This window comes from Phyllostomus discolor, chromosome X (genome assembly GCF_004126475.2).
Source record: "Phyllostomus discolor isolate MPI-MPIP mPhyDis1 chromosome X, mPhyDis1.pri.v3, whole genome shotgun sequence".
In the NCBI taxonomy this organism is placed as follows: domain Eukaryota; kingdom Metazoa; phylum Chordata; class Mammalia; order Chiroptera; family Phyllostomidae; genus Phyllostomus; species Phyllostomus discolor.
Genome location: NC_050198.1, coordinates 32,130,082 through 32,156,716, shown reverse-complemented (window position 1 = coordinate 32,156,716; position 26,635 = coordinate 32,130,082). Strand labels below are relative to the sequence as shown.

Here is a 26,635-nt window from a genome sequence, read left to right as displayed (position 1 = left end):
GTTGGAAGTGGGAGGCATTATATGATGTGCTTAAAATACAGATGAGAAGAAACCCTCAAGACATTGAACTATGTTTAAATTGCAGAGATTTGGGGCACTGCCAGTTACTAGCTGGGAGACTTTGTGCAAGTCACTTAACCTCTCTGGGGCTTGTTTTCCTCATCTGTAAAAATGGAGCTAATAGTCTCTACCACATAGGGCTGTTGTAAAGGTTAAATGAGTGAATACATTCAACAAACTCGGAAAAGGGCCTGGCAAAATGTCATACTGTAGAACTGAACTGAACGGTACCCCCTCCCCAGACTTCCACCTGTTTTCAGAGAGATAGATCTTTGAACGTTCCCAGGGTTCCAGTTTCGGGGCTAGAATGGCCGCCAGTGACTTAGGCACAGCCGCGGTGCGCAGGCGCAAGTGGCCATTGAGGTGGGGGCGCAGAGGGAGGAGCTGCGGCTGTCTCGGCTGTTCTGACGATCGCACCCCTCCCCCCGCCGCACTCGCCCTTGCAAGCAGGCTCCTCCCGCCCCCCGCATTGCTGATGCTGCTGCTGGCCGACATGGACGTGGTGAATCAGGTACGCGATCCAGCACCGCGGACAGAGCCCGCGGCTGCCTGGCCTCCCCGCCCAGGGCGCAGCTGATCCGCTGACACCGAGGTGGTGACCAGGGTCCTGGCCACGGACGTCCGGCCCCCGACACTGGGCCGGGGGTCTGCGGCAGACGAGGGGAGGAAGAGGGAGGTGAAGAAGGAGTGCGCCCTTTGCCGCAGCGAGGGCTGTCCTCACTGCCGCAGCGGGGGCTGTCACAAGCCCGGTTCTTTTACAGGCCTCCAGGAAGGGAGGAAGAGGGAGTCTTGGGGCTAGGGTACAGACAAGGGGGAGAAAGGGGAGAGTGGAAGGAGGATAGGGGTGCTTCGGATGAGCCAGGAAATAGAGCAACAGAAGGTGTGAGGGCGGGGGATGGGAAGAGGGCTGACAGCTGCCCCTCCCAAACAGAGACGGTACCCTAGTGGAGAACCACTCCTTCCCCCAGAGCAGACCAAGGGGGTCGATCTGGTTTTGCCTCTCCAAAACCCCTAGTCTCCCCTCCCCCAGCACATATCCAGTAAAGCCATGCCCCAGCCTTCCCCACCTTAATCAACCTAGACCCTCTGCCATCTCACTCTTCTTCAACGCAGTAGAACCTCACCCTTCCTTAACAAGTACCAACCCCTCCCTATCCTCATCACCTCAGACCACCTTCCATCACCACCATATGACTCACCTTTACCACTGCAGACCCTTCCCTCATCCTAATGAACCCCGACTCCTTCCTCACTCATTCCACCAGATCCCTTTCTCCATCTGACTCACCTTTACCATTTCAGACCTTCTCTCATTCCCTAACCCATCCTGACTTAACCCCATCTTCCTCACTCCTGACCCTCTCTGCCAGCCACCTCACCATCTCTCCAGACCTCCCCACCAGTTCTGAACCCCCAGCGTCTTCTCTCAGGGAAGCTATACCCACACTTGCCCAAAGTGTTACTTTCTCCTTCTCACCCCCTCTCCAAACAAATGCCCTCACTCCTTCCTAGAGGTCACATGCCCTATTCCCAGGGGTCATCATCTGATGGCCCCCCTCACCTCCCTCTCCATCCTCCACAACCCCATACCCTCCCCACCGTTTCTCTCCTCAGCTGGTGGCTGGGGGTCAGTTCCGGGTGGTCAAGGAGCCCCTCGGCTTTTTGAAGGTGCTGCAATGGGTGAGTGTGGTCTGGGCCATTGGGGAGAGAGGAAGGTAGCTAGTGGGATCTGGAAGAGCTGGGGTGTAGTTGGGGTGAGAAGCAAGCAATGGATGAGTGGAGTGGGGGTAGAAGAGGATGGTGGAATTATACTCCAGGGTGAAGTCCCAGGGGCTTGGTTGGGGCCAGAGAATGGATGGGCTGTGAAGTGACGTCACATAAGGCCAAGGGTACCCCTGTTGTGAAGTGGAAGATTGTGACGTCCTACCTCTTCTCCTGAGGTGAGAGAAAGGAAGGGGAGGTGGAGCTTGCAGCCGGTTGCTGCGGGAGAGATGCAAAGCCAAGAGAAAACCCGAGACAGTGAAAAAGAGAGAGAATGTGAGACAGTGAATGATGAAGATAGAGATGGAAATATCGAGAAAAAAGAAGTACAGAGATATGACAGAGAGGAGACAAACAGAAAGAGACAAAGAAAAGGTAGTCAGACACAGATGCACAGAGAACAGAGATGCAAAGAGAGATAAACACAAGAAGAGAAGCAGAAAATGAAAAGGGGATGGGGAGAGAAAGAGAGAAAAAGAGACACCCAAAGAAAGGAGAAAAAGGGAGACTGATACACAGAGAAAGGGCAGTACAAGGAAGACAGAGAGAGCACCATACAGAGACCAAGTGAGAGACAGCAGGAAGATAGAGACAGACAGACTGAGAAACAGAAAGACATAGAGAGACATACATTCACACAGTGAGAGGGGAAAAAAGAGAAAGAGACACAGAGAGATACTAGAGAGGCAGAGGCAGAGAAACAAAGATACAGAAGACAAAAAAGACATCTGAGAAAGACAAAGACACATAAAGAGAGAGATACCAAGAAAGATAGAGACACAGAGAAAAAGAGACAGATGGAAATACAGAGACATAGAAATAGGGAGAATGAGACAGAAGAGAGAGAAGAGTGAGGTCAGAGCATTGAGAGATACAGACAGAGGCACTAGAAGAAAGACAGGAAGAGATAGATAGCCACACCCCTGTAATCAGCTTGTCCTTGGGCAGGATGAGCCCTGATTAGGGGGTGGGGGTGGGGACCGGTCCATCTGCTGCTGCCTGTGCTAGGCCCTGATCTGTCCAGAGGAGGGCATCCCCACCCCAACATGCACACCGGCTCACCGCCATCCCCATTCCTGCTGCCTAAGGTCTTTGCCATCTTCGCCTTTGCCACATGCGGCAGTTACAGTGGGGAGCTTCAGCTGAGCGTGGATTGTGCCAACAAGACCCACAGTCTCCTCAACATCGAGGTTGAATTCGAGTACCCCTTCAGGTGTGCTCTCACCCTAGCCCACCCTTGGTACCCTGACAGACCTGGGAGAGGAAGGGGTGGGGTGGGACTGGACAATACCTCCTCCCCAGTGGCTCCTGTCCACCCCTTACTCAAGGAGACCACACCAATTCAGGTCACTGCGCATGCACTGAGCACCTACCTTGTGCCTGGCACTACTTTGGATATCTAGGACATGTAGTGAACAAGGCAAGCATAGGCTTCTCTACCTGTGGAGTAGTCTTCTCTCTGTCCCACTACTTCACTAATAAACTTTCACTTTAAAAAAAAAAAGACACGCATAGGCTCTTGCCATCCAGCTATTTTCTAGTGAAGGGGGGGCAGGAGACAGACAATAAACAAAGTTCAAAAGTAAAAGTATATATAGTCTTAACACAGTAGGTTCTCAACTAATGTTAGCCAGCATCATTATTTAATTCCCATTCATTCAACCATACACATTTTTTTTTTGAGAATCTGTAGTACTGCTCAAAGGGCTAGTGAACAAAACAGACCAAGCTCCCCACCCTCATGGAGCCAACATTATAATAATTAATCAATAAAGAGGATAATTGAAGATTGGAAGAAATTCAAGGAAAGGATCCTGCAGAGTTTTATGATAGAGAATAATGAGGGGGTACTCTTTAGCTATAAGGAATGATTAAACCCAACTAAACAATTCTGATATTTACTGAGCTCATACTCAGTGCTCAGTGCTAGGTACATGACAGTGAGCAGAGGCAGGCAAGTTTCCTGCCCTTAAGGAGATATTTACCTCCTGGCTGGTGGAGAGGCAGAGACCCACAGACACAATTTCAATAGAGACTTCTGAGGCTCCTCCACTACTTGGACAAATCACATAACTGCTCTAGGTCACAATTTACCCATCTATAAAATGGAGTATTACAGGGTTATAATAAATATTAAATGAATTATACTTGTAAAGTATTTAGCACAGTGCCAGGCACACAATAACCACTCCATGAGTATTTGTTAACATAAGGAAAATAAATAAGTTCAAGGGACTCAGGAAGGAGGTCATTAATTGAGTTGGAAATTTGAGGCAGATTAGCACTAAGGGTAAATGGAGGCTCAGGAGATCACCCAGGGTGAGAGGGTAGAGTGAAGAGAGGAAAGCCCAGCAAAGACTCTGAGGAATGGTTGGAAGAAAAGGAGGTGCTGGTAAGGTGTGGCCTGAGAGGCAGGACAACCAAGGATCCACCAGTTCACAGAAGCCAGGGAAGAGAGTATGGGGAGGGAGAATTGGCAGCATGGGATAGTGCTGAGAGCAGGCACTTTGAGAATCCAGAAGACCACAAAAATATATGGTCACCCCCCCCTACACTTCCCATGCCTAGGACCTCTGGTCCTGAGGATTTACCTTTTACTCACAAGTCTCCCAGGATAAAGTCTGTGCCATGGGTCCCCCTGACCAACCTACCACTGTCCCAATAGCCCCCAAGGGCCTTTCAGTCCCCCTTGGATACTCCCCTCCCAATGCAGCACACTAGAAACACAGCAGCTCAAATCCAGATTCAACTCCTAGTTCCAACATTTAACAGCTGTACAACCTTGAGCAAGTAACTTAACCTTGCTGAGACTCTGTTCATCTGTAAAATGGGTATAATAATACCTGCTTTAGAGAATTACAGGTGAAGGATCATTAAATGAGGCATTTATGCAAAATAATAGGGGATCAGTAAGTATAAGCTTTGGGACCTTTGCTACACAAGGGCATTGGCACCATTTACTCAATCTCAGGATCCTGTGCCCCAGTCTGAGATGCGTTCTGGGACCCCACCCCAGTCCTCCCCACACATATTTCCCCTATGACTCTCTCTTCCATAATATCACAAGGAAAGCCTTAGTCCCATGCCTACACAATCAGACCCTCCTCCCCTCAAATACATACATCTTGTTCCAGGATCCCTTCTACCCTCCTGTCAGTCTGTCTCTTCTTATTTTGTAATTCCTGGGCTCTCCTCTGCTATGCATACATTTCTTTTTCTTGGGGACCTGAAGTAGAATGAAAAGAGTCAGTATGATGTAGGGGGAAATCACAGGGTTCAGATCCCAAACTCTACCATTCTTTCGCCATCTGTATGACTTTAGGCAAGCTAATGCACTTCACCAAGTCTCCATTTCTGCCTCTGTACATTTTATTCAATAAACATTTATTGAACACCTACTATATGGCAATACTGTTTCAGGCCCTAGAAACACAGCAGTGAACAAAATAAGGGCAAAGGCCTGTCTTCTTGTAATTACAGCAAAAATCAAGGGAAAATGGTGTGTCAAATGAGATATCACTACTACAGTGAAAAAATGGATCAAGGAAGGTGGCTAAGGAGTGCTGGGAGGGAATTGTTGAATTTTTAAAAATATTTTATTGATGAGAGAGAAAGAGAGAAAGGGAGACAGAGAGAACTCAAAACCTTGGTGTATCTGGATAATGCTCTAACCAACTGAGCCAGGGTGGGAATAGTTGAATTCAATTTTAAATAGTAAGATCAGGGAAGGCCTCACTGAAAAGGGGACAGTTGAGCAAAGCTTGAAGGACATGAAGGAAGCAAAACATAAAGATATCTAGGAGAGCATTCCAGTGCAAAGATCCTGGGGTGGGAAGGTGCCTGGTTTGTTCTACAAATAACCAAGTGGCCAAGGTGCCTGTGTTAGAGTGAGGGATGAATAAAACTTCTTTCACAGCATGCTATAAGCAATCAATGAAATGTGACTGGTACACAGTAGGTGCTCTGTGGATGGTTATTTCCTCCTCTTCTGGGGACCTTGTCAATCTGGGGGACTCATGACTGGGCAGCGGGGGAGGGGTTCTTCAAGTCTGGGCCACACCTACCCACCTCTCTCTGCAGGCTGCACCAAGTGTACTTTGATGCACCCGACTGCAGAGGGGGCACTTCCAAAGTCTTCCTACTGGGAGACTACTCCTCATCAGCGGAATTCTTTGTCACCGTGGCAGTCTTTGCCTTCCTCTACTCCATGGGGGCTCTGGCCACCTACATCTTTCTGCAGAACAAGTACCGAGAAAACAACAAAGGGCCCATGCTGGTGAGCCCCCACATCCACTTGTATGCAAGGGCCCCATGGGACACAGAGCCTCAAGGAGACAGCCATGTTCATAGGTCACACCAAATCCCAGACTGCCCCATTCCCAGCAGCCACCACCCCATGTTAGTGCTGCTGCTGCTGATGCTATAAATATCAGGAACACCAAATCACAGAGTGACAGAGACACACTCATAGCCCACACAGAATCCCAGACAGACCTACACCAGGAAACCTGCCACCTCTCACACAACCACACAGTCTCAATTAAAGGAGCACACAGAGGTTCACTGTAACAGTCATGCTTGTCATGCTACACAGACACACTGATTCCTACACAGCTGTACTCATACACCCTCATCCCAGACATAAAATGACACATATTCCCACATTCAGATGAAAGTAGAAAGACACAGATTCGACAACCATCCCTCAGAATTCCCCCATACCCACATCCTCTGTCTCATGCACATGCCCAAGCTAGGAGGACCATCTTCAAGTGAGTGTTAGGGAAAAGGCAGGGGAGAGACAAACCTCTTCTGGGGGACCCCTTTACCAAGAAATCCTGTAACCTAAGGGAGGCCCCATAGTCCAACATGAAGCAGACCACTCACAGTGCCACTTTGCTCTCTCCTGCCCATCCTAGGACTTCCTCGCCACGGCTGTATTTGCTTTCATGTGGCTGGTTAGCTCATCAGCATGGGCCAAGGGCCTGTCGGATGTGAAGATGGCCACAGACCCAGAGACCATTATCAAGGAGATTCCTAGCTGCCTCCAGAAGGAGAATACATGCAAGGAGATAAGAGACCCTGTGACCTCTGGCCTCAACACCTCCGTGGTGAGCCCTGGGAAACTGGCCAGGCTGGCTGGGAAGGGGAGATAGGTCACTTAAAATCTGGGGAGTGGTGGAGAGAGAGAATGAGAGAATTCAGAGGATATTCAAGAGGGCTCCCCAGAGAAGGCATACCAACAACAAAGCCTAGAAGGATTAGATAGCAATTGTAACTACTACTGTGACTGTACCACAAACTGTCCCCAAAAGGGGAACATGACATCTTCTGTCCAATTAGGTTTTGGAGATCTGGATCCCAGCCCCAGCCTAGTCAAACTCTCCAGCAACTCAGTACCCTCTGGATCCTGTTTCCTTACACGCAAAATTAATAATTTGAAATATTTCCCAACTGGACGCCCCCTACTGGCCAGAGTCTGTGTGAGGTCAAATCCCAGATCTCTGCTACTTAACAAGTTTTGTGACCTGAAATTAGTTACTCAGCTTCTCAGGCCTCAGTTCCAGCATGTAAGTTGCAAACTAAGAATAGGTCCTGTTCCAAAGTCGAATACTTAGTGTGCTAATAATACAGAGTGCCTAGAAAAGGGTGTGGCATATGGCAAGTCAAATACAAGTATTACAGATGTTGAGATTCCAACTCTGCCATTTGCTGGCTTTGAGACCTTAGGCAACTTAGTCTCTGTGGGCCTAAAATCTTCAACTGTAAAGTGGAGATATTTACTTCCTGTCCCAAAATTGCATTATATTGTATATGTTTATTTTATATACATTATATATTTTATGTGTTTTATTTTATAAAACACATTTTGTATTGTACATGTATTTAATATAAAAGTATATATTGGGTTGGCCAAGATGTCCATTTACTTTTTTCCATAAGACACTTTTTCATTTTCACAAATGTTTATTGATTTGGATATTTTGAGTATGTTGGCTATCTCCCGCTATTGGCTTCTAGTGAGTAGAGGCCAGGGGTGCTGCTAAACATCTTCCAATGCATAAGACAGCCCCACAGCAAAGAATTATTTGGCCAAAATGTCAATAGTACCAAGAAATTTCACAAACCACTTTTTAAAAAGATTTTATTTATTTTTAGAGAGAGGGGAAGGAAGGAAAACAGAGAGGGAGAGAAACATCGATGTGTGAGAGACCATATTTTGCCATGTGTAATGTGCAGTGTTTTGCCAAAATTTTTCAGGGAGAAATAAGGATGCACATTACACATGGGTGTGATGATTACATGCCATGGGTATAATCCCAAGTATAATGTGCACAAAAATGGAGGTGCACATTATACACAACAAAATAGTATATTGACTGGTTGTCTCTCACACACAAACCACTTTTGACATATTCAGTCAGTTACAGCACCTTCTCTACACACTGCACAAATCTTTTGTGTGTTTCAGTTGCGTTTTTACCTTTCTTGGGAATAGTAAAGCTTAATATGCTGAAAATGTTGCTTTTCTTCCATCTTCCATATTAAAATGGGTATGACTACATAAAAATTCACCAATTTAATAAGTGCCTTTTAAATGCACGGTGATATGGCAGCTGCCACAATATAATCTAACAAAATTGTTTCTAATGAAGTTAAAGACAACTAAGCACTACGAGAGCCATTGTATGGAAAAAACATTTTGGCCAACCCAATATTTATATACTTTATACATTTGTAGTTACACATATATACGTGTATTACACATCTATTAGTGGTATATTTACATATTTAATCAAAGTGTATGCTTAACATTTCACTACATCACAAATTTAGATTTATTATATTTTATACATGTATAAATGTGCATATGTACCATAAATGCACAAACATATAAACAAATGTACATAATACTGCTCTTCAACAACCCAGGAATCTGAACTCTAACATTCCCTACCCCTCCCCGCGCAAGGTGGTTTTTCTGCACATTGATGTTAATGCGCTGGAACTCAGGCGTCTGGATTTCAGAAACCACCACCCTTCTTTAGCCCGCAGATCTGAGCCCAGCGCGCGCTGCCTCGATGTTCCCGGGGCCGCAGAAGCAATGGGCTTGGGACGACCGCTGGGCTTTATCTCCCCTCAGGTGTTCGGCTTCCTGAACCTGGTGCTCTGGGTCGGCAACCTGTGGTTCGTGTTCAAGGAGACAGGCTGGGCCGCCCCATTCCTACGTGCACCTCCTGGCGCCCCCGAGAAGCAACCGGCGCCTGGGGACGCCTACGGCGAGTCGGGCTATGGGCAGGGCCCTGGTGGGTACGGGCCCCAGGACTCCTACGGGCCCCAAGGAGGCTACCAGCCTGACTACGGGCAGCCAGCCGGCGGCGGTGGCGGTGGCTATGGGCCTCAGGGCGACTACGGGCAGCAAGGATATGGCCCTCAGGGTGCGCCCACCTCCTTCTCCAATCAGATGTAGTCCGGTGAGTGATGAGCGGGCAGGCGGTGCGGCCAAGGAGGGTACCTGAAAGATGGTGGGCGGGTCAGTGAACCAATAAGAGTCCGTAGTAAATGGCACGTGAGATGCTGGCCTAGACAAAAGACAGTGGGAGTTTGAAGGAGCCAATACAGAAGCACAGCTGCACGACAGTGGTTCTTGAAGATGGGCAGAATAAGGAGCCAATGGGAGAGGTAGAAGTGTGGCTCTGAGGGAAGGAACGGAACAGAGAAACCAGCAAAGCAACCAATGAAAAGAGGGAATAGCAGAGGGACTTGTGTAGTGGAGAATCACTGGAGGGTGGGAGTACTGGAGGACAGAGGAGGTAGTCTTAGAAGTGATTGATAAGCTAATGAATCCTGATAATGCAAATGGCTGGTGAGAGTAAACTGGCTTGGATCGTAAAGATCCAAGTAGCTCCCCTGTCCGGGAGGAGGCGATCTATCTGCCACCTGTCCCCCAACTCTCGAGGCCGAGGAGGTGGTGTGGAATTTCAAAGAAGGAAAAAAAAAAGGGTGGGGCGGGGGCATTAGAAAGGCTTGCTGGCCTTCTTGCCCGACCTTCAAAGTGAGATTTCCCTCACATATGATGGGGGAAAATGGGAAGAGGCTGGGGGATAGCGTGAGAAAAGCAAGGAGGTGGCTACACATGGGTGGAGGTAGCTTCTTGCACTTGGCCAGAATGGAAAGGGCAGGGAGGAGTTTATTAAGCATCCCACATCTAAGTTATCAAAAATTCCCGTTGTTCCCACCTTCAAAATATATTTATAACCTTCTCACTTCTCACTGTCATCTCCCCCAAACATCTTAAGAGGCTTCTACCCCATTCCCATTCTGTTCTGTTTACAGCATTGGTAAGGATACCATTAAATCTTAAGTCAGGCCACCTTCCTCCTGTCCTCCTGCCTTCCTGCCAGGGCTCCCATCTCACTCAGATTGAAAGCCAAGACTTCACAGGGCTCTACACAATCTAGCCCCTCCCCTCATCTCTCTGACATCTCACCTCCTACTACTGCCACCTCCCCAAACACACATGCACTGTTCCAGCCACACTAGCCACCTTGATGTGCCAGGCACAATCCAACTTTAGTGCCTTGCCTTGATACTTGCTTTCCTCCTGGAGTTTCACAACCACACCCACTGATAATCTCACCTGGCCAGGTCCTTACAGGTCCCCCTTTCCTATCGCTCTCATAGTATCTTGTGCTTTTCTTTATCACAGTTTGTAATTATCAGTTTATATGTTTATTGACTGTCTCTCCCACTAGACTAGGGGGTGTGACCGTGACTTATTTATGCTGTACACACATCACTTAGAGCAAACCAACGTTAAGAAACATTTATTGAGGAAATAAATAATAGAAACAACATGAGACTTTTAATTCTTTGTTCAGAATCTTACACCATGACTTACACCTCATCCAGAGTCAAAGCTAAAGTCCTCACAACCTAGTCCTATGTGATCCCATTACCTACTCTCTGATATCACCTCTTACCACTCTCCCTTGCTCGTTCCTCTCATGCCCCACTGACCTCCTTGCTGTTCCTCAAAAACACTAAACATGGTCCCACCCCAGGGCTTTTGCACTGGCTCTACCCCCTGCTCGGAATGCTCTTTCCCTATCCCCACACCTCACCCCCAGTCATTTCTTCTATGTGGTCTTCTCTGACTACCCTACTTACTACAGCAACCTTTCTTCACTACTGGCACTCCTAATCTCCTCACCCTGGTCTACTTTTTGTTTTTCCATTTCACTTATAATAACCTTAAGTCTGTCTCCCCTGCTACAGTGTAAGATCCACAAAGATGAGGATCTTCGTTTGTCTCAATATAGTTTGTAACTAATGACTAGAACAGTTTCTGTTAACAGACTTTTTGGGTTATGGGAGTGAGGACCATAATTTCTTTGGTACCTAGCCTAATGGGGAAAAATATATCTTCCCAGTTGGGGCAGCTGGGAGGAACTGACTCAAGGAATCTGAGTGAAGGGAAAAGGAAGAAAAGGCATGTCAGGCAGAGGGTAAAGCCAGAGTGAAGACATAGCAACCCAGCCCCTCCTTAAGGGTGCCACCTGTGTCTGGAACCCCCTCTCCTTTCTTTGTCTTTTGTCTCCGCAGGTCAGTGGAACCCAGGAGGACCCCATGGGTGGGCAAGAGCTCAGGAGAAGGCCTGCCCCCCTTCTCACCTCTATACCCCAGGTCTCCACCTCTCAAGCCAGGAGACCCTTAACTGTCTTTGATTTTATATATATATATATATATATATATATATATATATATATATGCCCTGTCCCCACTCCACTCCACTCATGCATTAGGGGCTCAATCTTTAGTGGGCCCCTCTCTTACCCCTAGCCCTTTCCCTGCATCCCTTGGCCCCTCTCTGTTCCCTGGCCCTGTACCCTGAAGTTGGAGAGGACTCTGAAAGAGGGACAGGGAGGAGACAGGCCTTGGCTATGTGGGGAGGGTAGGCTTGACTTCAGACTCTCTCCCCTCTCTCCCATCCTTCCTCCCAACTCTGGCCTTGATTTCTTCAGCAATGTTTGAACAAGGACCATTACAGAAAATTCAACCCTAAGTAGGGTGGGAGGGGGGAGAAAGGCAGAGATTGGAGAGGTTGGGACCCAAGATGGTCATGGAGAGGAGCTCCGGGGTGGAGGGGACTAATAAGCAGGGAGTTTGGTTCCAGACATACTGGAAGTATAATCTAAAGGAGAGGGGTGCCCTACAGCATTCTGGAGGGGAGCTTGGAAGGAGGCTGAGGGTGAGATTCTAGAAAGATCAGACCTTTGAGTGAGGCAGCGGGTGGGCCCCAAAGTGATCAAGGCTTGTAGTAGGACTTGGTTCTATGGAAGGGATGTGACTTGGGGGGCCTGGGGACAGGGTTTGGAAAAACACTGAGAGTTCTAGAGGGGTGGGGCTTGAACCAGGCGGTAGGTGAAGCTCCAGAGTGGGCAGGTCTTGGATTGGGACCAGAGTCTATTGGGAGGGGTGTTGCTTGGAACATTTGGGAGATTGAGTTTGACTCTAAATCGGACAGGCAGGAAGGGTGATTCAGTAATGGGCTGCTGTTGGAGTGAGAGCTTGGTCAGGATTCTAGATGGGGCGGGGCTTAGAGTGGAATATGCCTGGTGGTTTCCGAAGGGACAGCCTGACCAACCACTCCGCAATGGAGCAATGACAAGAATATGTTTTAAAGTGGGCAGGTTTGACAGTGGCTAGGGATTGCTGGATGGGTTTTGTAAGTGGTGGGGAGAATATCCCTGGCCAAGACAAGGGACTGAGGGGGCCTGTGGAGACCTGAGAGGTATGGCATGGAGGGTAAAGGGTGGCATCCAGAGAGAAGCAACCACATATATCCTTGCCCACCTCCACCACAGGACTGCTAGGTAATTAGAGAACAGAGCCAATGGGCCTGTGGGGCCAGTCCACCCCTCTCCCCTCTTCTCCTGCCTCCTCCCTCCCTCCACATCCCACCTATACTGGGGTTGTTGGAGGCCCGGTCTGGAGCCCCTCTCCTACACCTTCTGCTGTGTCTGTGATGTCGGTAGTGCCTGTGACTGTGTGTTGCCATTTTGTCTGGCTGTGGCCCTTCCCCCTCCCCTCCAGACCCCCACCTTTTCCCTTGCCTTTTGGTATTGTTTGAAGACTCCCTCCCAAAAGAAGAACCAATATGATTAATTATCCTCCTCTAAATAAACTCCTCAACCAACTAGTACCTCTGGCTGGAACTTCTCAGTGTGTCTTTGGGGGGACACAAAGGGAGAGAGGAGACAAGGTGAGGGGAAGCTCGGCCCCTGACCTGCTGGACACTGTTCAAGTCATCTCACCATTTGAGACCCCTCTAACAGTAGTGAAGCCTAAGTCACGCGCTGGGTAGCCCTGCCCAATGCTCCACTACTGACCACAGAAAGCCCTGTCTTTCAAAAGTTCAGTTCTATTTCTGCTCCCTTAGCCACACACCTTCTCCGCCCTGTCCTCAAATCTTCAAGGAGTTAGAATAGGAGCCCATACTTCACAGAGAGACTTCCGTCTACCAACACCACTCGTATTCTTCAGACCCCGCTGTCTCTTCATTTCTTTGCTTCCCTTCCAGCTGGAAAACCGGGAGACCCGGTAGGCTGCAAGGTCGGGAGGCAGGGCGCTGGGGTAACTGGTTATTTCATTCATTCATTGTTTTTAACCCCTCCAGGCTCCTCCCTAGAGTAAGGAGAGGTGGTAAATGTCTGGGATGTGCGTAATGGGGTGGGAGGGGGGCAGGGAAATCCCTGGCGCCTGCGATGAAAGGATCGGCTGATCGCCGCCTCCGCCACGCCTAATTAGAGACCCCAACCCGGCGCCCGAGTTCTGACTGCGGGCCCGGGACCCCTTCCTGCCCGCCCCAAGGCACAGCAAGGCCTGACAACATGAAAGAGAGACTTCCAGCTCTGGAACTGAGCTCAGGGAAAGGGATATCTAACTAAGAAAAAAAGGGGAGCAGGGGAAAGAAGTTTATCAGATCTCAGGATTTAGGGGGCATGACAACTGGGATGGGGAGGGAGAGGGGACGAGAAGATGGTAACCTAGCCAGTGACTTTAACCTCCTCATAAATCTCAAATAATCCTGGCTCTGAAGGAATGGGAGCGGGATGTGTGGGGGTGTATAAGCTCTGCCTCTCTGATGGAGGTGAGGGAGTACCAACTAGAGCTGTGATGGAATTGGGGACCATTTTTGCAGCGTTCATCCAGGATAAAGAGTCCTTCAGAACATCACCAGTGGAGAAGAGACCGAAAGGGCTTTAACCTCTCCCCCACATAAGCATCCAAGATAAATGGACACAAAGCGCCAATACAAGTACCCTAGTGCACCACGCCTTGCAGTGAGATCGCCACTTCCAAGTCGCCCTTCCTCCATTACAGAGTTCTCAAGCCCTAGAATGTTCTGTGAGAGGCCACGTGGCACCTTGGGGATCTGGGGTGCGTGGCAGTAGAGCAGGAGGGGAGCTCTCCCACACAGCACTCCTGGACTGCATGCCCTACACCTCTAGGCAGGGGGCGCCTTGGCCCGGCAGAGACAACAAGCCCAGGGGCGGGCGCTGCGGGGCGCGCTCCTCCCCCACCGGTGTCAGGTTTACGGAACAGAGTTTCCAAGCAGGACGCCCGATGGCCTGACTGCGAGGATCTCATTCTCCTGACCCGGCCCGTCTTGACCCTACCCGGCGCGCCATGTTCGTACGTGGGTCCCGGAGGCGCCGCTCCGGGCGTGCGGTGAGCAAGACTCAGTACAGCGTCAGGGGTCAAGGGTAAACTGAGGCCCAGGAGAGGGGGCAAGGGATAGGGATATTGAGGAGGCACTCCACAGAGGGTTTGGGAATTCCCATCCCCAGAATTTCCAAACCAGAGGGGCTGGGGCTACTGGAAGCCTGTGGATAAAGGAACGTGGAGATCTGGTGGCTCACGCTCCCTAATCGCCCCTCCGAACACCTTTATTAGCATCTCAAGGACCTGGCATGCTCCCCTCTTGTGTGAATTATGGGAAGGGATTCTGAGGGCCAAAAGATTAGGTCTTGGGTTCCTGGATTGAGTAGGGTCCTTTCCAGCTTCTGAGGAAAGAGACCTCCCCCTGTACCTTGGTGGAAGGTGAACTGAAGGGTGAGGATCTACACTCCTGTGGGCTGCAATACTGAGGGGCAAGGGATTGGAATTTTGGGTAAGAGGGCTTCTAGGCTTCCACTTAAGCAGACAAACTTTTACTTCCTACACAGGAGGGTCTCTCTCTCTCTCTCTCTCTCTCTCTCTCTCTCTTTTTTTTTTTTTTTTTTTTTGGTAGCGGTCTCTAAGTGGGGCATTGGTTTGGTGGTCCAGAGGAGTGAATAGCCTCAGGATATGAGGGGTAAGGGCCAAGGCTTCTTGGGGCAGCGTTTCTGAATGGATCAAGGGCCTCCAGAGGTCCTGGAGGAGGCTCTCCAGTTCCTTGAGTAAAACTAGGGCTTGGGGGAGTGGTTCACGTGTGGACCTCAGGTAAGGATAAGGTCTCAGACTCCTACCCCTGGAACTTGAGTGCTGCTGGCCTTATGGGTGGAGAAGGGGCGGAGAGAGGCCTGGGGGTGGGGGGGAGACATACAGATTAGAGACTCTGAGTTCTGAGTGGGGAGAGTACTCTAAGTTTTGGGGGAGGTGTTTGAGGCCTGGAGGAATCAGAGGCTTGGTGGAGGGGAATCCTCCACTGGGTGGGGGAAGTTGGTGGCCAACCTGGGAAGGGGAATTCCCTGAAAAGGGGGCGTAGAGGGAGGTGGCCTCAGCTGTCCCTCCTCTATCTCTGCTATGTTCCCCTTCCCTGAGCTCTGGGTGCTGTCCCAGCCTGCCCAGTGGTGCCCTAATAAGACAGGCCCTGGCGTGCGGGCTTGGGCTCTGGAGTGGAGAGGAGGGCGTTGACTTTTCCCTCCCTGCCCCTGGCGCCTGGCGGTATCCTGCGGCTGTCCACCCCGCCACTACAGCCTCCCGAGGCAGAAGACCCAGATCGAGGCCAGCCCTGCAACTCCTGCAGGGAGCAGTGCCCTGGCTTTCTGCTGCACCGCTGGAGGTAGGTGACTATTGCAGGGAACCCCCAGAGATTTAGGCCACACCCCTGGGCATGAGCGTGGTCCACAGAGGAAGCTCAATCGGGAAAAGAGCTTCACGCTCTGATTCAGAGTCCCGCCCCCTGACTCATTCCCTATTGTCCGTTCGCAGGAGAGCTCCACCCATGACACAGCCCAGCCCCAGAAGTGTCCTCCCTAGCCCTCCTAGTCCTATCTCTTGGTCCTGGGCCCTGAGCACAGACTACTGACCTCCAGCCCCCTTTTTTTAATTTTAAAGATACTATTTATTCACTTTTTAGAGAGGGGGGAAGGGAGGAAGAAAGAAAGGGAGAGAAACACCAATGTGTGAGAGATACATCCATCGGTTGCCTCTCACACGCCCCCAACTGGGGACTTAGCCTGCAACCCAGACTTGTGCCCTACCTGGTAATCAACACTGAGCCACACCAGCCTTCGCAGCCCAGCCCCCTTCTTGAGTTAGGAGCAGCTCTCCCAGACTCCTGTGCCCTATCCTCCTACTGGATCCCAGTACCCAAAACATCCCATAATATGCCACAAATAGGGCCCTATCCAAAAGTTCAGAGGCTCAGCACAGGCTAGAGCCTACCTCCAGGGAAAGTTCTGCAATGCCCAGGGCCTGTCCTGAGGGGAAGCCCCAATGTATACCTCCAATCTCAGCCTCAGAGCCCCACCCCTATTCAGGCCCAGGTCCCAGAACTGAAAGTAATGGACCAGCCTTGAGACCCCACAGCTCCATCTCTACACCTCCAGTGCCCAGCCTCACAGCCCCACCCCTTCTCAGCCCACCCTCAGGCTCAGAGTCCTTTAGTAGTGATAATCTGCATGTTCCTGCCCCTCAATTGAACTTCCTTGGGCTGCAGAAGGGTCCAAGTGGACTAACCTTTAGTAATTTGCCCCCACTCCGGCCCCCTCAGAAAGATCTGCCAGCATTGCAAATGCCCTCGGGAGGAGCACGCTGTGCATGCAGTGCCTGTGGACCTGGAACGCATCATGTGTCGGCTAATCTCAGACTTCCAGCGCCACTCCATCTCTGATGATGACTCGGGCTGTGCCTCAGAGGAGTATGCTTGGGTGCCCCCTGGTCTCAAGCCGGAGCAGGTGACCAGAAGGCATCACCCACTGTTGCTCTCCAGTGGGTGTACACACATATACTCAAGTGGAAACCTATTTCTGGGGCAACACTAGGGTGTGTGGTCAGACTGTGCCTATCTTTTTTTAACCCTTTGTGACCTAGGGATAATCTGACCCCCAAAACTTTCAGAGAACCCTGAGTGGTCAAGTTTTTCAGGTTCTGTTCACCCCACTCCTGTTATACCCTTACCTAAGGGTTTATCCTGGCACTTGGTTCACCACATCTCCATTGATTCATTCATTCAACAGTTATTGAGTGCCTACTGCATATCAGACACTGTTGCAGGCACTGAGGACAGGCTCCAACAATGAACAAAACTATATGTGGGGGCACACACACACACACATACATCTATATATATATATATACCCCCACATAGAGGTTAGATCCCTGAAGGGAGCAACAGCCAGTAAGCAAATCTATACAAATACATCAGATGGTGAAAGGTCTAGAATAGAAAAGCAGGGAGGGGGTAGAGACATGTTAGGATTGTAAATAGAGTGCCCAGGTAAGCCTCTGTGAGAATATGATGTTTGAACTTCCTGAAGGAGGTGAAGAGGAAACCATGCAGAAATCTGAGGCTAGAGAGATCCAGACAAATGGAATAGGTAATGCAAAGGCCCTGAGGCAGGAATGTGTGAGGAAAAGTGAGAAGGCCAGTGCACTGGAGCAGAGTGAGCAACAAGGAGAGTGGTTGGATGAGGGGTCAGAGAGGTGGCAGGGGGAGGGGCACAGAAAGGACTTGGACTTCTACACTGATGAGGGAGAAGCCACAAGAGATTTGTGAGCAGAGAAGGGATGTGATTTGTCTTAGGATTTAATGGGATCCCTCTGGCTGCCAAGTGTAGAACAGACTGTAGGAGTGAGGGTGGAAGCAAGGTATGAGTGAAAGGGAGATAACTCCAATAGTCTAGGTGGCCAACGATGCTTTTGGCAGTGGAAGTAGTAAGTGGTGGTCGGATTCTGGTTATATTTTGAAAGAAAAGCTGAGAGGATTTGCTTGTGGGTGTGAGAGAGAAAGGACTCAAAGATGACCTTAAAGGTGGATGGATTAACTGATACAGTTCAAGCCAAGGCAGGAGCGTGTTTGAAGTCTAAGCATAAGTTTGGTTTTGGCATCTGGAGTTTGAGATGCCCATTAGACATCTGAGTGGCCATGTTGCTTGGGACTCAAGGGAGAGATCGATCACAGAGCTAGAGGCATGTATTTGTGGGACATTAGCCATGAGAGAGTATTTATAGCTATGGGATTGGATACGACTCCCAAGGGAGTGAAGGGAAACAGAGGCAAGAAGACAAAGGACTGAGCCTGAAGACCCTCCCACATTCAGGGGTTGATTAGTTGAGGAGGAACCAAAAGAAAAACAGAGGAGCAGCCAAATAGGGTTTTTTTTTGGGGGGGGGGGGAGGGTGGTAGAAGGAAACCCAGGACAATGTGGTATCCTGGAAGCCAAGGGAACACAATGTTTCCAGGAAGAGGGAGTCATCAGCTGTGTCCAGTGCTACTGATGGGTCGAGCTGGATGAGGATTGAGACCTGACCAATGACTAACAGTGTGGATGGCATCAATGACCCTGACAGGAATAGCTTCAGAGGAAGGGCAGGGAAGACTGATTGGAATTGGGTCTAGAGAGAATGGGAGAAGAGGAAGTGAAAACAGTGAGTGCATGTAACTCTTTTGAGGAACTTTTCCGTAAAGGGAAGGAGGAAAAAAGTGGAGCAGTAGCTGGTGGGAAAAATGGTGTCAAGACATAAGGGAACTCTTGGCATGTTTGGGAGGTAACAAAAATGATCCAGCCTGTAGGTAGGAGAAATGAAGGGAGTCAGGAGACATTCCCCTCTGATGACTTTAATTTTTTCAGAGAAGTAGGGACCCATCATCCCACTGCATTCCAATTGCCCCCAGTCTCAATTGTTTTCTCCCATCTTCCATATCCTCCCAGGTATACCAGTTTTTCAGCTGCCTCCCAGAGGACAAGGTCCCCTATGTCAACAGTCCCGGGGAGAAATACAGAATCAAGCAGCTGCTGCACCAGCTGCCCCCACATGACAGTGAGGTGAGGAGAGAGAAGACAGGAGGGTCATGCCATGTAGGGGGAACAGCCTGGGCAATGCCAGGCAGTTGGAAAGAAATGGGCAGGATCAGAGGTGAGCTGATCTGAGGTGAAACATCTGAAGGGGCAGGGGCAATCAGGGGACATTCCTTGGCAGAACCACAGCTGGGACTTTGGAGAGGTCTGGGGTGGGTATTTCAGGGAGGAAGCAACAGCTATACAAAGGCCTAGAAGTAAACTTTTTGAGCATGGATGGAATTTGAAAGAGGGTAGCGGGGCTGACATCAGGGGGAGCCTGGACAACCTCCACTACCCCAGGCACAGTACTGCACAGCACTGGAAGAGGAGGAGAAGAAAGAGCTCAAAGCTTTCAGCCAGCAGCGGAAACGGGAGAATCTGGGGCGTGGCACTGTGCGAATCTTCCCCGTGACCATCACTGGGGCTATCTGTGAGGAGGTGAGCCATGGAGGGCCTCAAAATGTGAGTGGTGCCTTTGCTCCAAGCCCTGGGGTTCAGGTCACATGTCCTTATCCCTCTATTTGTCAGGGATGGCCTTAAAGTCTAAGGCCTTCCTGGCCAGCGCTGTCTGTGTGTAGGGCCCCCTGGTGGATGGAACCTGTCCCTCAGATCCCACTGTTGGGTGCAGTCTGTCTCTGAGGAGGCCCCAGTGGACCTTCTCTATTAGTTCCCTGCCTTCAACAAAGCAGAGGCTGTTTGTCTGGTCCCCTTGTGGTTGAGCCTTATCCTTAAGAACCCACCCAGTGGCAGGACCTATCCCTAGAGCAAGGTGATGGGTAGAATTTGTCTCCAAGCTCCTCCATGGGTGGAGCCTGAACTTAGATCCTACTGTTAGTTGAGGTCTGTCCCCACAGTTACCCCACTGGGCCTGGCATGTTTCTATGGTTTCACCAACCTCCCAAGGGCAAGACTTGCCTTTAAGGCCACCCACAATGAATAGGGCCTGTCTCTAAGGTTTCCAACAAGAGCATGGTCAGTTTCTAAGGCACTTCCTTCCCCCATGTAGGCAGTGCCTGTCTCAAATTTACCCCATGGGTAAGGCCAATCACGAAGATCCACCATGGGGAAGGCCCAAGTATGACACAGACCTTGGCTTATCCTCATCTAACCATCTTGGTGAGGGTGACAGTGTTATTTATCATCTGGCAGTGTGGGAAGCAGATTGGAGGTGGGGACATTGCAGTGTTCGCCAGCCGAGCAGGACTGGGTGTCTGCTGGCACCCCCAGTGTTTTGTGTGCTCTACGTGCCGGGAGCTGCTGGTGGATCTCATCTACTTCTACCATGCTGGCAAGGTCTACTGTGGTCGTCACCATGCCGAACGCCTGCGCCCACGCTGTCAAGCCTGTGACGAGGTGTGTGCCTCTCTGCCCAGGGGTGGGGGTGGAGGGTGGGCAGGACCAGCGATAGGCCCTGCTGATGGCCACAGATGGCCTGCACCCCACCCCCCAGATCATCTTCTCCCCTGAATGCACGGAGGCTGAAGGCCGGCACTGGCACATGGGTCACTTCTGCTGCTTCGAGTGTGAAGCATCGCTAGGAGGTCAGCGCTATGTCATGCGTCAGAGTCGCCCCCACTGCTGCGCCTGCTATGAGGCCCGCCATGCAGAGTACTGTGACGGCTGTGGGGAGCACATCGGTGGGTGAACATGGCAGTAGACAGGGGGATGGATAAACAGCTGGCCCGCAGCCCCTGCTTTCTCCTGTTCTCCATCCCCAATGCCCTCTCCCTGCTAGACGATACTTTCAGTCTAGCCCAAGCACCATAGCCCTGTACCCTTCACTGCAAGTCCCATCACTGATATCCTCCATTTGGCCATATTTTCTAAACCCCACCTACACAGTTCAGACACCACTATGCATCTAGGCCCACCTCCAGAGTGACCTCTAATTCCCAGTACCTCAGGGCTACCCTCTCAGTCTAGCCCCATTCGGGAGGAGTGGTATGTGCTGGGAGGCTCTGCCCTATTTCTCCCCCTTGCAGTATCCCCTACACCCTTAAGCTATACTCCATTCCCTAAGACTCCCCTCCATCAACCTGGAAAAGTGATTTTGAACCAGTGTGTATGGCAGGCACACTGATGTGCCATAAGAATTTTTAAAATGTGCAATACCTGACTACTTAGTGAGGCCACTGACATCTTTTCCCTTAGATTGTGAAATGAAAAAAAAAAAATGACAACAGCCAACACAGCAATAGTCTTCAGGTGTGAATGAATCAAAATTATACCCATTTTTGTCAGATTGGCAAAAAATATATTTTTGGTGTGCCATAGATGTTTACTAATTAGTTTATGTGTGCCGTGAGATGAAAAAGGTTGAAAATTGCTAGCCTATATAAATCATACTTTCTAAGTCATACCCCACTCTTTAAGATCCATTCCTTTTGCACCAAGGCCACGCCCTACCTTCTAAGCCTTGTCCCCACCACCCAGACTTCTTTAAATCCACTCTCCTTCCACCTGAAGCCACCTTTTACTGTCTAAGCCTGACCCACACCTTAGAGCCAAATGCTCACCCCCTATTCTGGGAGGGAGCACCTGGGAAAGAAAGAGGGGGGGCATTTATCACCTAGTTTCCAGGCGAGGAGGGTGAGGAACCCTACAGTGAGGACCAAACCTCAAATTTCCTGCTTTCTGCAGACAAGGGCCTGTTTTTTGGAGAGGTGGTGGGAAGAGGGCATCTTGGGGTACCCTGTCTCAGATTCCTACCCTCTTCTGCAGAAGAGCCCCATTCGGGAGGGGTGGAACATGCCTGGGGGCTCTGCCTTAGTTTTCCCCTTCGCGGTGTCCCCGCAGGCCTGGACCAGGGCCAGATGACTTATGAGGGCCAGCATTGGCACGCCTCAGACCGCTGCTTCTGCTGTAATCATTGTGGGCGAGCCCTGCTGGGCCGCCCCTTCCTGCCACGCCGTGGCCTAATCTTCTGCTCTCGAGCCTGCAGCCTGGGGTCGGAGCCCACAGCTCCAGGGCCAGGCCGCTGCAGTTGGAGTGCAGGCACAGCCTCCGCACCACTTGCAGCCTCCACGGCCTCTTTTTCTGCTGTGGAGGGGACGTCTGAGCTCACCACCAAAGACACCAGCACGGAGCTAGAGCCTGGTGAGTTAACCCTCGAGTCCTACCCAACCACTCTGAGTCCTCCCCTCCCCCAACCCCAGACCCCTCAAGGTGACACACCCAGACCCTTCACCTGCTACATCCCTGGCCATGCCCCCAAACCATTCCAGGCCTAGTCACCACCCAAACTACACTTCCCCCCACCATGAACCCTGGTTCTGCCCTCTTCTGTAGAGGGCCCTTCCCTACTTCAACTTGTACTGCCTGAGTTCAAGTTCCTCTTCCCCCTCTCCAAACCCTTGAACTTCCACCCTATCAAAAACCTAATCTGTACCAGCTTATTCCATGCCCCTTCTATCAAAAACCATATCCCCTTACCCTTACACCAATCCATTCCTACTCCTGTGTTCCAACCTTGCACTCCCCTCCATTCAGAGCCTGTCCCAGGTCTCATATTTCCTAGACTCCCCACTCCGCTCCTCCTCTCTGACCACTGCCCCACTTTCCCAGTCATGATAGGGGAAAGAAGGCCCTTCCACAGTGCCCCTCTAGGAGGTGGCAGATATAGGGACTCCCTCCATCTCTCTTTTCAGCTGCAGGCCCCAAGGAGCCCACCCGCTTTCTGAGAGGGGCCCCTCACCGACACTCCATGCCCGAGCTGGGGCTCCGCAGTGCCCCTGAGCCACCCCCAGGGACTCCCAGCCAGCTGGACCCTGAAGATGGTGCCTTCAGTCGACAAAGTGCCCCTCGTGTCAGCTTCCGAGACCCTCTGGTGTCTGAGGGAGGCCCTCGTCGGACCCTGAGTGCACCTCCAGCCCAGCGCCGCAGGCCTCGCAGTCCCCCTCCCAGAGCCCCCACACGCCGCCACAGCCACCATCATCTCTACCGCCACTGCCACAAGTCTGGCAGACTTCACCACCATCAGTGTGACTTGGGATCCGGGTCTGACTCAGAATCTTGCTCTAGCTCACCCTCTAGCTCCAGCTCTGAGTCCTCAGAGGATGATGGCTTCTTCCTAGGGGAACGTATCCCACTGCCCCGGCACCTGTGCAGGCCCATGCCTGCTCAGGACACTGCAGCGGAGGCCCCCAACTTTCCATCTCCACCAACCCCTGCAATTTTGGGCCCAGGGATGCCTCGCCAGGCCAGAGACAAGAACTGCATAGTGGCTTGAAGGCAAGGCAGTCCTGGAGGGTTCCATTCCTCCATTCTCAAGTCAGTAGCTAACTTGAGAATAAATCCCCTTCCTTCCTCCCTCTGTGCCATTGAAGTAATTCAATATTTGGTGTAAAACAGGCCTGGCTTTTTTACCTCCTTGCTGTAGCTGTCCGCCTTCCCAATTTTGCCCCTCCTGATGTTTGAGATTTATCCATATTTGATCAAAGGATTAATTTATTCATTATCATACAGTGTAACAATCTGCTTATCATTTATTTATATTTATCCCTCCACAGAACCACCACCTCTCCATGCTGAGGCTTATTGAAGTGGGCCACAACCTAAGGGCTGAACTGTGAAATCTGAAGCACATTTCTCCCTCATTTTGTGGTTGAGGTGGGGGCATAGTCCAGGCAGAACTGGTGTCTGCTTTTGGATATTTGAGAAGGACCTAGACACAGCCATCAAGGTGGCCACACCCAGGACCGTTGATTGGCAGGCTGAAAGACAAATTCTGATAAAGGCACTTTTACCCCAATTAGGGGGCTGGGAGTTGGCTAGAAGTGTTTGTAGGGTTGGGGAGGAGTCATTTCAATGGAAGTGTTATTTGCAGATTGCAGAGAGGAATGAAGGGAGTTCGCCTACACCGGGCCATCTGCAGAGTCTGTAAGTGAGGAAAAGATGGAAAGCAGTTGGCGGCATCCATATGACCATTTGACAAAAATACTGAAGCCTATGGTACTTATTGGCACTAAAGCCATAAGTACCAACAAAGGACAAAGCTGGCATTCATGCCCTTGGGATACCCCTTTCCTTCTCTCCTCAACCCCATCAACAACACACCCCTACATAGACACACACATACATGTTTACTTACCAGTAGGGGCTGCTGTATGTCTTTGCTGCCTCAAGGGGAAGGTGAAATAGGCATCAAAGCCAAAGAGACACGCAGCAATTAGGCCCATCACCTGCAGGTGGGGATGGAAGTGAGGGGGTTGAATTAGGCTGGTCAGCCTACTCAGCCTCGTCCTTCCTATCTCCAGGACTTCCCCGTGCTGGGATGGTGACTAAAGTCCCAGGTTGCGAAGCCAGAGAGCCACAAGAAAAGGTCAGGAAACTGGACTCTACCCCCACTCTCCCTTCTAATACTGTTCAACACAGGACAGCCACTTGGTGGCCCCACATACAAGTGGCACACTTCAGTGTACATTGAGACAAAGTTCTAGCAGATGGCAGTCTAGTGTGTTGACAAAGATCCTGTGTCAGGCAAGGGATAGCCCTTTTCAGCAAACAATGATCTTGGAAGAAAAACCAGGGCCTGGGCCAGACTTTCCTGCAGACACTGAGGACAAGTGTGGCCTGCTGTGGGTCACACACTTTCTGCCATAAGCAGAGACAGAAATGGCCCCTAGATCCTCAAATCTCTTTTTCTTTGCTTTGGAGCTGCCTCCACAGCTTTTACCCCTGCAATGATTTTGGAGTGATTTCCTTTCTCAACGAGGACAACAATGGAGATGATCAGGTAGAGAATGGCCGCTACAAGGGCTCGGAAGAAATCCTGTAAGGGGTAGGGAAAAAGGGGAAGTCAGTGTCCAGAGTGCCAGGACAATCCCAACTGTCAGGACCCCTCCCATGCCTAAATATTTCTGGCCCCTTTCTCACACTCCAAGGCCAGTTGATAATCTTTATCCTGGTGTTCAAGTCACACATGTAGATGACAAAGAAGACAGCGGCAAGGATCATCTCAACCACTGACAGAGAGAAGTATGCCGATGTGGAGGCGATGAAGCAGATCAGAATCACCAGGCACAATATCTGGAAGGAAAACATGAGGAAGGGGCCCTCCATCAATTCCTAGGGCTGTGGGGATGGGTTAAACCAGGGGTCTCAAACTCAGGTGCCTACCAAGACTGAGATGAATAATCATAGCTACACACTTACTGTGTGTTCATTGTGTTCCAAATATTGTTCTAAGAGCTGTACAAGTATTAATTCACTTAATCATCCCAACAACCTAATATGTTGGGTACTGTTATTAGTATGTTTATTTTATAGGTGAGATAAGTGAGACACAGGGACGTTAAGTGACTTGCTCAGGGTCACCTCGCTAATAAGGGGTAGAGTTGGGAACCTCAGTTCCTCCCTCTTTTCCAAGATAAGGGCGGCCTGCAGGGAGTGGCCCCGCCATGTGTTTTGAGAGCACTGCTGGAGCCAGCTTAGGGCCTTGACGCGGGCGGGACGTGCAGTTACTCCGGCAAACCCTTGGGGAAGCGGTGAGAGTGACAACGGAGGGGCAGGGCTCCGGTTAAAGGCATCGCGCCCCATTTACAAGTAACTCAAGGGCGGCGCCCACTTTGAGGGGGGCGGAGAAACGAGGCTCGGGATAGCTAAGGACCTCCCACCCCACCACAGTAGGGCAAGAAAGAACCGGAGAACGGCGGAGCACCCTACCCCGAGGGACAGGCTTGGGGCTCCACCCCAACAGGCCCCGCCCCTGGGCGCCCCGCCAGCCCGCCCGACCGTGCCTAGGCCGCGCCACGCCCTGCCGCGGGATGCCCCCCACCTCTCAGCCCCCTGACACCCCTTCAATGAGCCCATGGGTGAGTCTATGCGGTCTACCACCACGGCGTCCCCCATATGCACCATGGACCCCTGGCCTCATCCCTTTGCCCAGCAGCTCCCAACCACCTTCTTCAAACCCCAGTGACTCTCTCTGCGCCCCTGGTTTCGGGCTTCCGCCACTAACCCACTTCCCCCCAGTCCCACTGCCCAGCGTCTCGGGCCATGCGCCTGCCTCACCCGGGGCCGCCCGGTTTCGCATGATCCAGCCACTACACCCCGCCTTTGCCCACCCGCCAGTTCAGGGATTCTCACAATCTCAGCAAACAGAAGAATTCCTTTGAGGGTGCGCGCGAAGTTGGTGCAGGCAGCCCAGCAGCCGGGGGCCGAGAAGCGCTCGGAATCCGCCATGGCGTGGGCCAGAGTCCCTAGGGGCGCCAATGATCTGCTCGCTTTCTCGCAGGTTCGAGGACACTGTACACCCAGCCGTCTAGCCTGCCGTTTGTCCGGGAAGGGGGCCCAGGGGCCAAGAAGGGAGTGAATCACCACGCCGAACAGAAGCAGGCGGGGCCTGAGGGGGCCGGGCCAGGTGGCTGCCGCCCCGGAAGCCCCCTCGCCCCGCCTGCCATGGATAGTCCCCACCCGTAGCACAGCCACTGGGCACCTCATCTCCGGAGATGCCAGCCTTTGAGGCTTGGCACTTCAGGGTACTTTGAATGGTAATGGCGAGACTTTTCACTGTTTTAGAATACAAATGTACCCGAAGCTGC

At 51.0% G+C, this 26,635-nt stretch overlaps 3 protein-coding genes across 4 annotated transcripts; 2 read left to right on the top strand and 1 right to left on the bottom strand.

Annotated features, from left to right (window-relative positions):
* Positions 1-422: 422 nt before the first annotated feature.
* LOC114505411 (synaptophysin) lies at positions 423-13,033 on the top strand. Its single transcript, XM_028523318.2, has 7 exons — positions 423-571; positions 1,675-1,740; positions 2,910-3,034; positions 5,902-6,097; positions 6,741-6,932; positions 8,966-9,296; positions 11,428-13,033. Exons 1-6 carry the CDS (start codon positions 536-538, stop codon positions 9,290-9,292), a joined length of 942 nt encoding a protein of 313 aa, XP_028379119.1. The 5' UTR covers positions 423-535; the 3' UTR covers positions 9,293-9,296; positions 11,428-13,033.
* Positions 13,034-14,424: 1,391 nt separating this feature from the next.
* On the top strand, positions 14,425-23,550 carry PRICKLE3 (prickle planar cell polarity protein 3). Of its 2 annotated transcripts, none has more exons than XM_028522951.2 (9): positions 14,425-14,556; positions 15,786-15,871; positions 16,805-16,988; positions 18,966-19,079; positions 19,395-19,532; positions 20,244-20,447; positions 20,545-20,731; positions 21,891-22,190; positions 22,742-23,550. In XM_028522951.2, the coding sequence occupies exons 1-9, from the start codon at positions 14,515-14,517 to the stop codon at positions 23,320-23,322; spliced, it is 1,836 nt and encodes a 611-aa protein (XP_028378752.1). In that variant the 5' UTR covers positions 14,425-14,514; the 3' UTR covers positions 23,323-23,550. The 2 variants fall into 2 exon arrangements, with proteins under 2 accessions (XP_028378752.1, XP_035872876.1); XM_036016983.1 differs by lacking the exon at positions 14,425-14,556 and adding an exon at positions 14,592-14,940.
* Positions 23,551-23,560: 10 nt separating this feature from the next.
* On the bottom strand, positions 23,561-26,445 carry PLP2 (proteolipid protein 2). Its single transcript, XM_028522651.2, has 5 exons — positions 26,181-26,445; positions 24,969-25,121; positions 24,769-24,864; positions 24,184-24,274; positions 23,561-23,970 (listed from the first exon to the last, which is right to left on the bottom strand). Exons 1-5 carry the CDS (start codon positions 26,274-26,276, stop codon positions 23,948-23,950), a joined length of 459 nt encoding a protein of 152 aa, XP_028378452.2. The 5' UTR covers positions 26,277-26,445; the 3' UTR covers positions 23,561-23,947.
* Positions 26,446-26,635: the final 190 nt, after the last annotated feature.

Coding starts and splice junctions, on each gene's coding strand:
- LOC114505411 (XM_028523318.2), top strand. CDS start 536: ATGCTGCTGCTGGCCGACATGGACGTGGTGAATCAG. Junction 1,741..2,909: donor TTTTGAAGGTGCTGCAATGG/GTGAGTGTGGTC, acceptor CTGCTGCCTAAG/GTCTTTGCCATCTTCGCCTT. Junction 6,098..6,740: donor ACAACAAAGGGCCCATGCTG/GTGAGCCCCCAC, acceptor TGCCCATCCTAG/GACTTCCTCGCCACGGCTGT.
- PRICKLE3 (XM_028522951.2), top strand. CDS start 14,515: ATGTTCGTACGTGGGTCCCGGAGGCGCCGCTCCGGGCGTGCG. Junction 19,080..19,394: donor TGCCCCCACATGACAGTGAG/GTGAGGAGAGAG, acceptor CCACTACCCCAG/GCACAGTACTGCACAGCACT. Junction 22,191..22,741: donor CAGCACGGAGCTAGAGCCTG/GTGAGTTAACCC, acceptor CTCTCTTTTCAG/CTGCAGGCCCCAAGGAGCCC.
- PLP2 (XM_028522651.2), bottom strand. CDS start 26,276: ATGGCGGATTCCGAGCGCTTCTCGGCCCCCGGCTGCTGGGCTGCCTGC. Junction 24,865..24,968: donor TTATCAACTGGCCTTGGAGT/GTGAGAAAGGGG, acceptor TACCCCTTACAG/GATTTCTTCCGAGCCCTTGT. Junction 23,971..24,183: donor ACATACAGCAGCCCCTACTG/GTAAGTAAACAT, acceptor CCTCACTTACAG/ACTCTGCAGATGGCCCGGTG.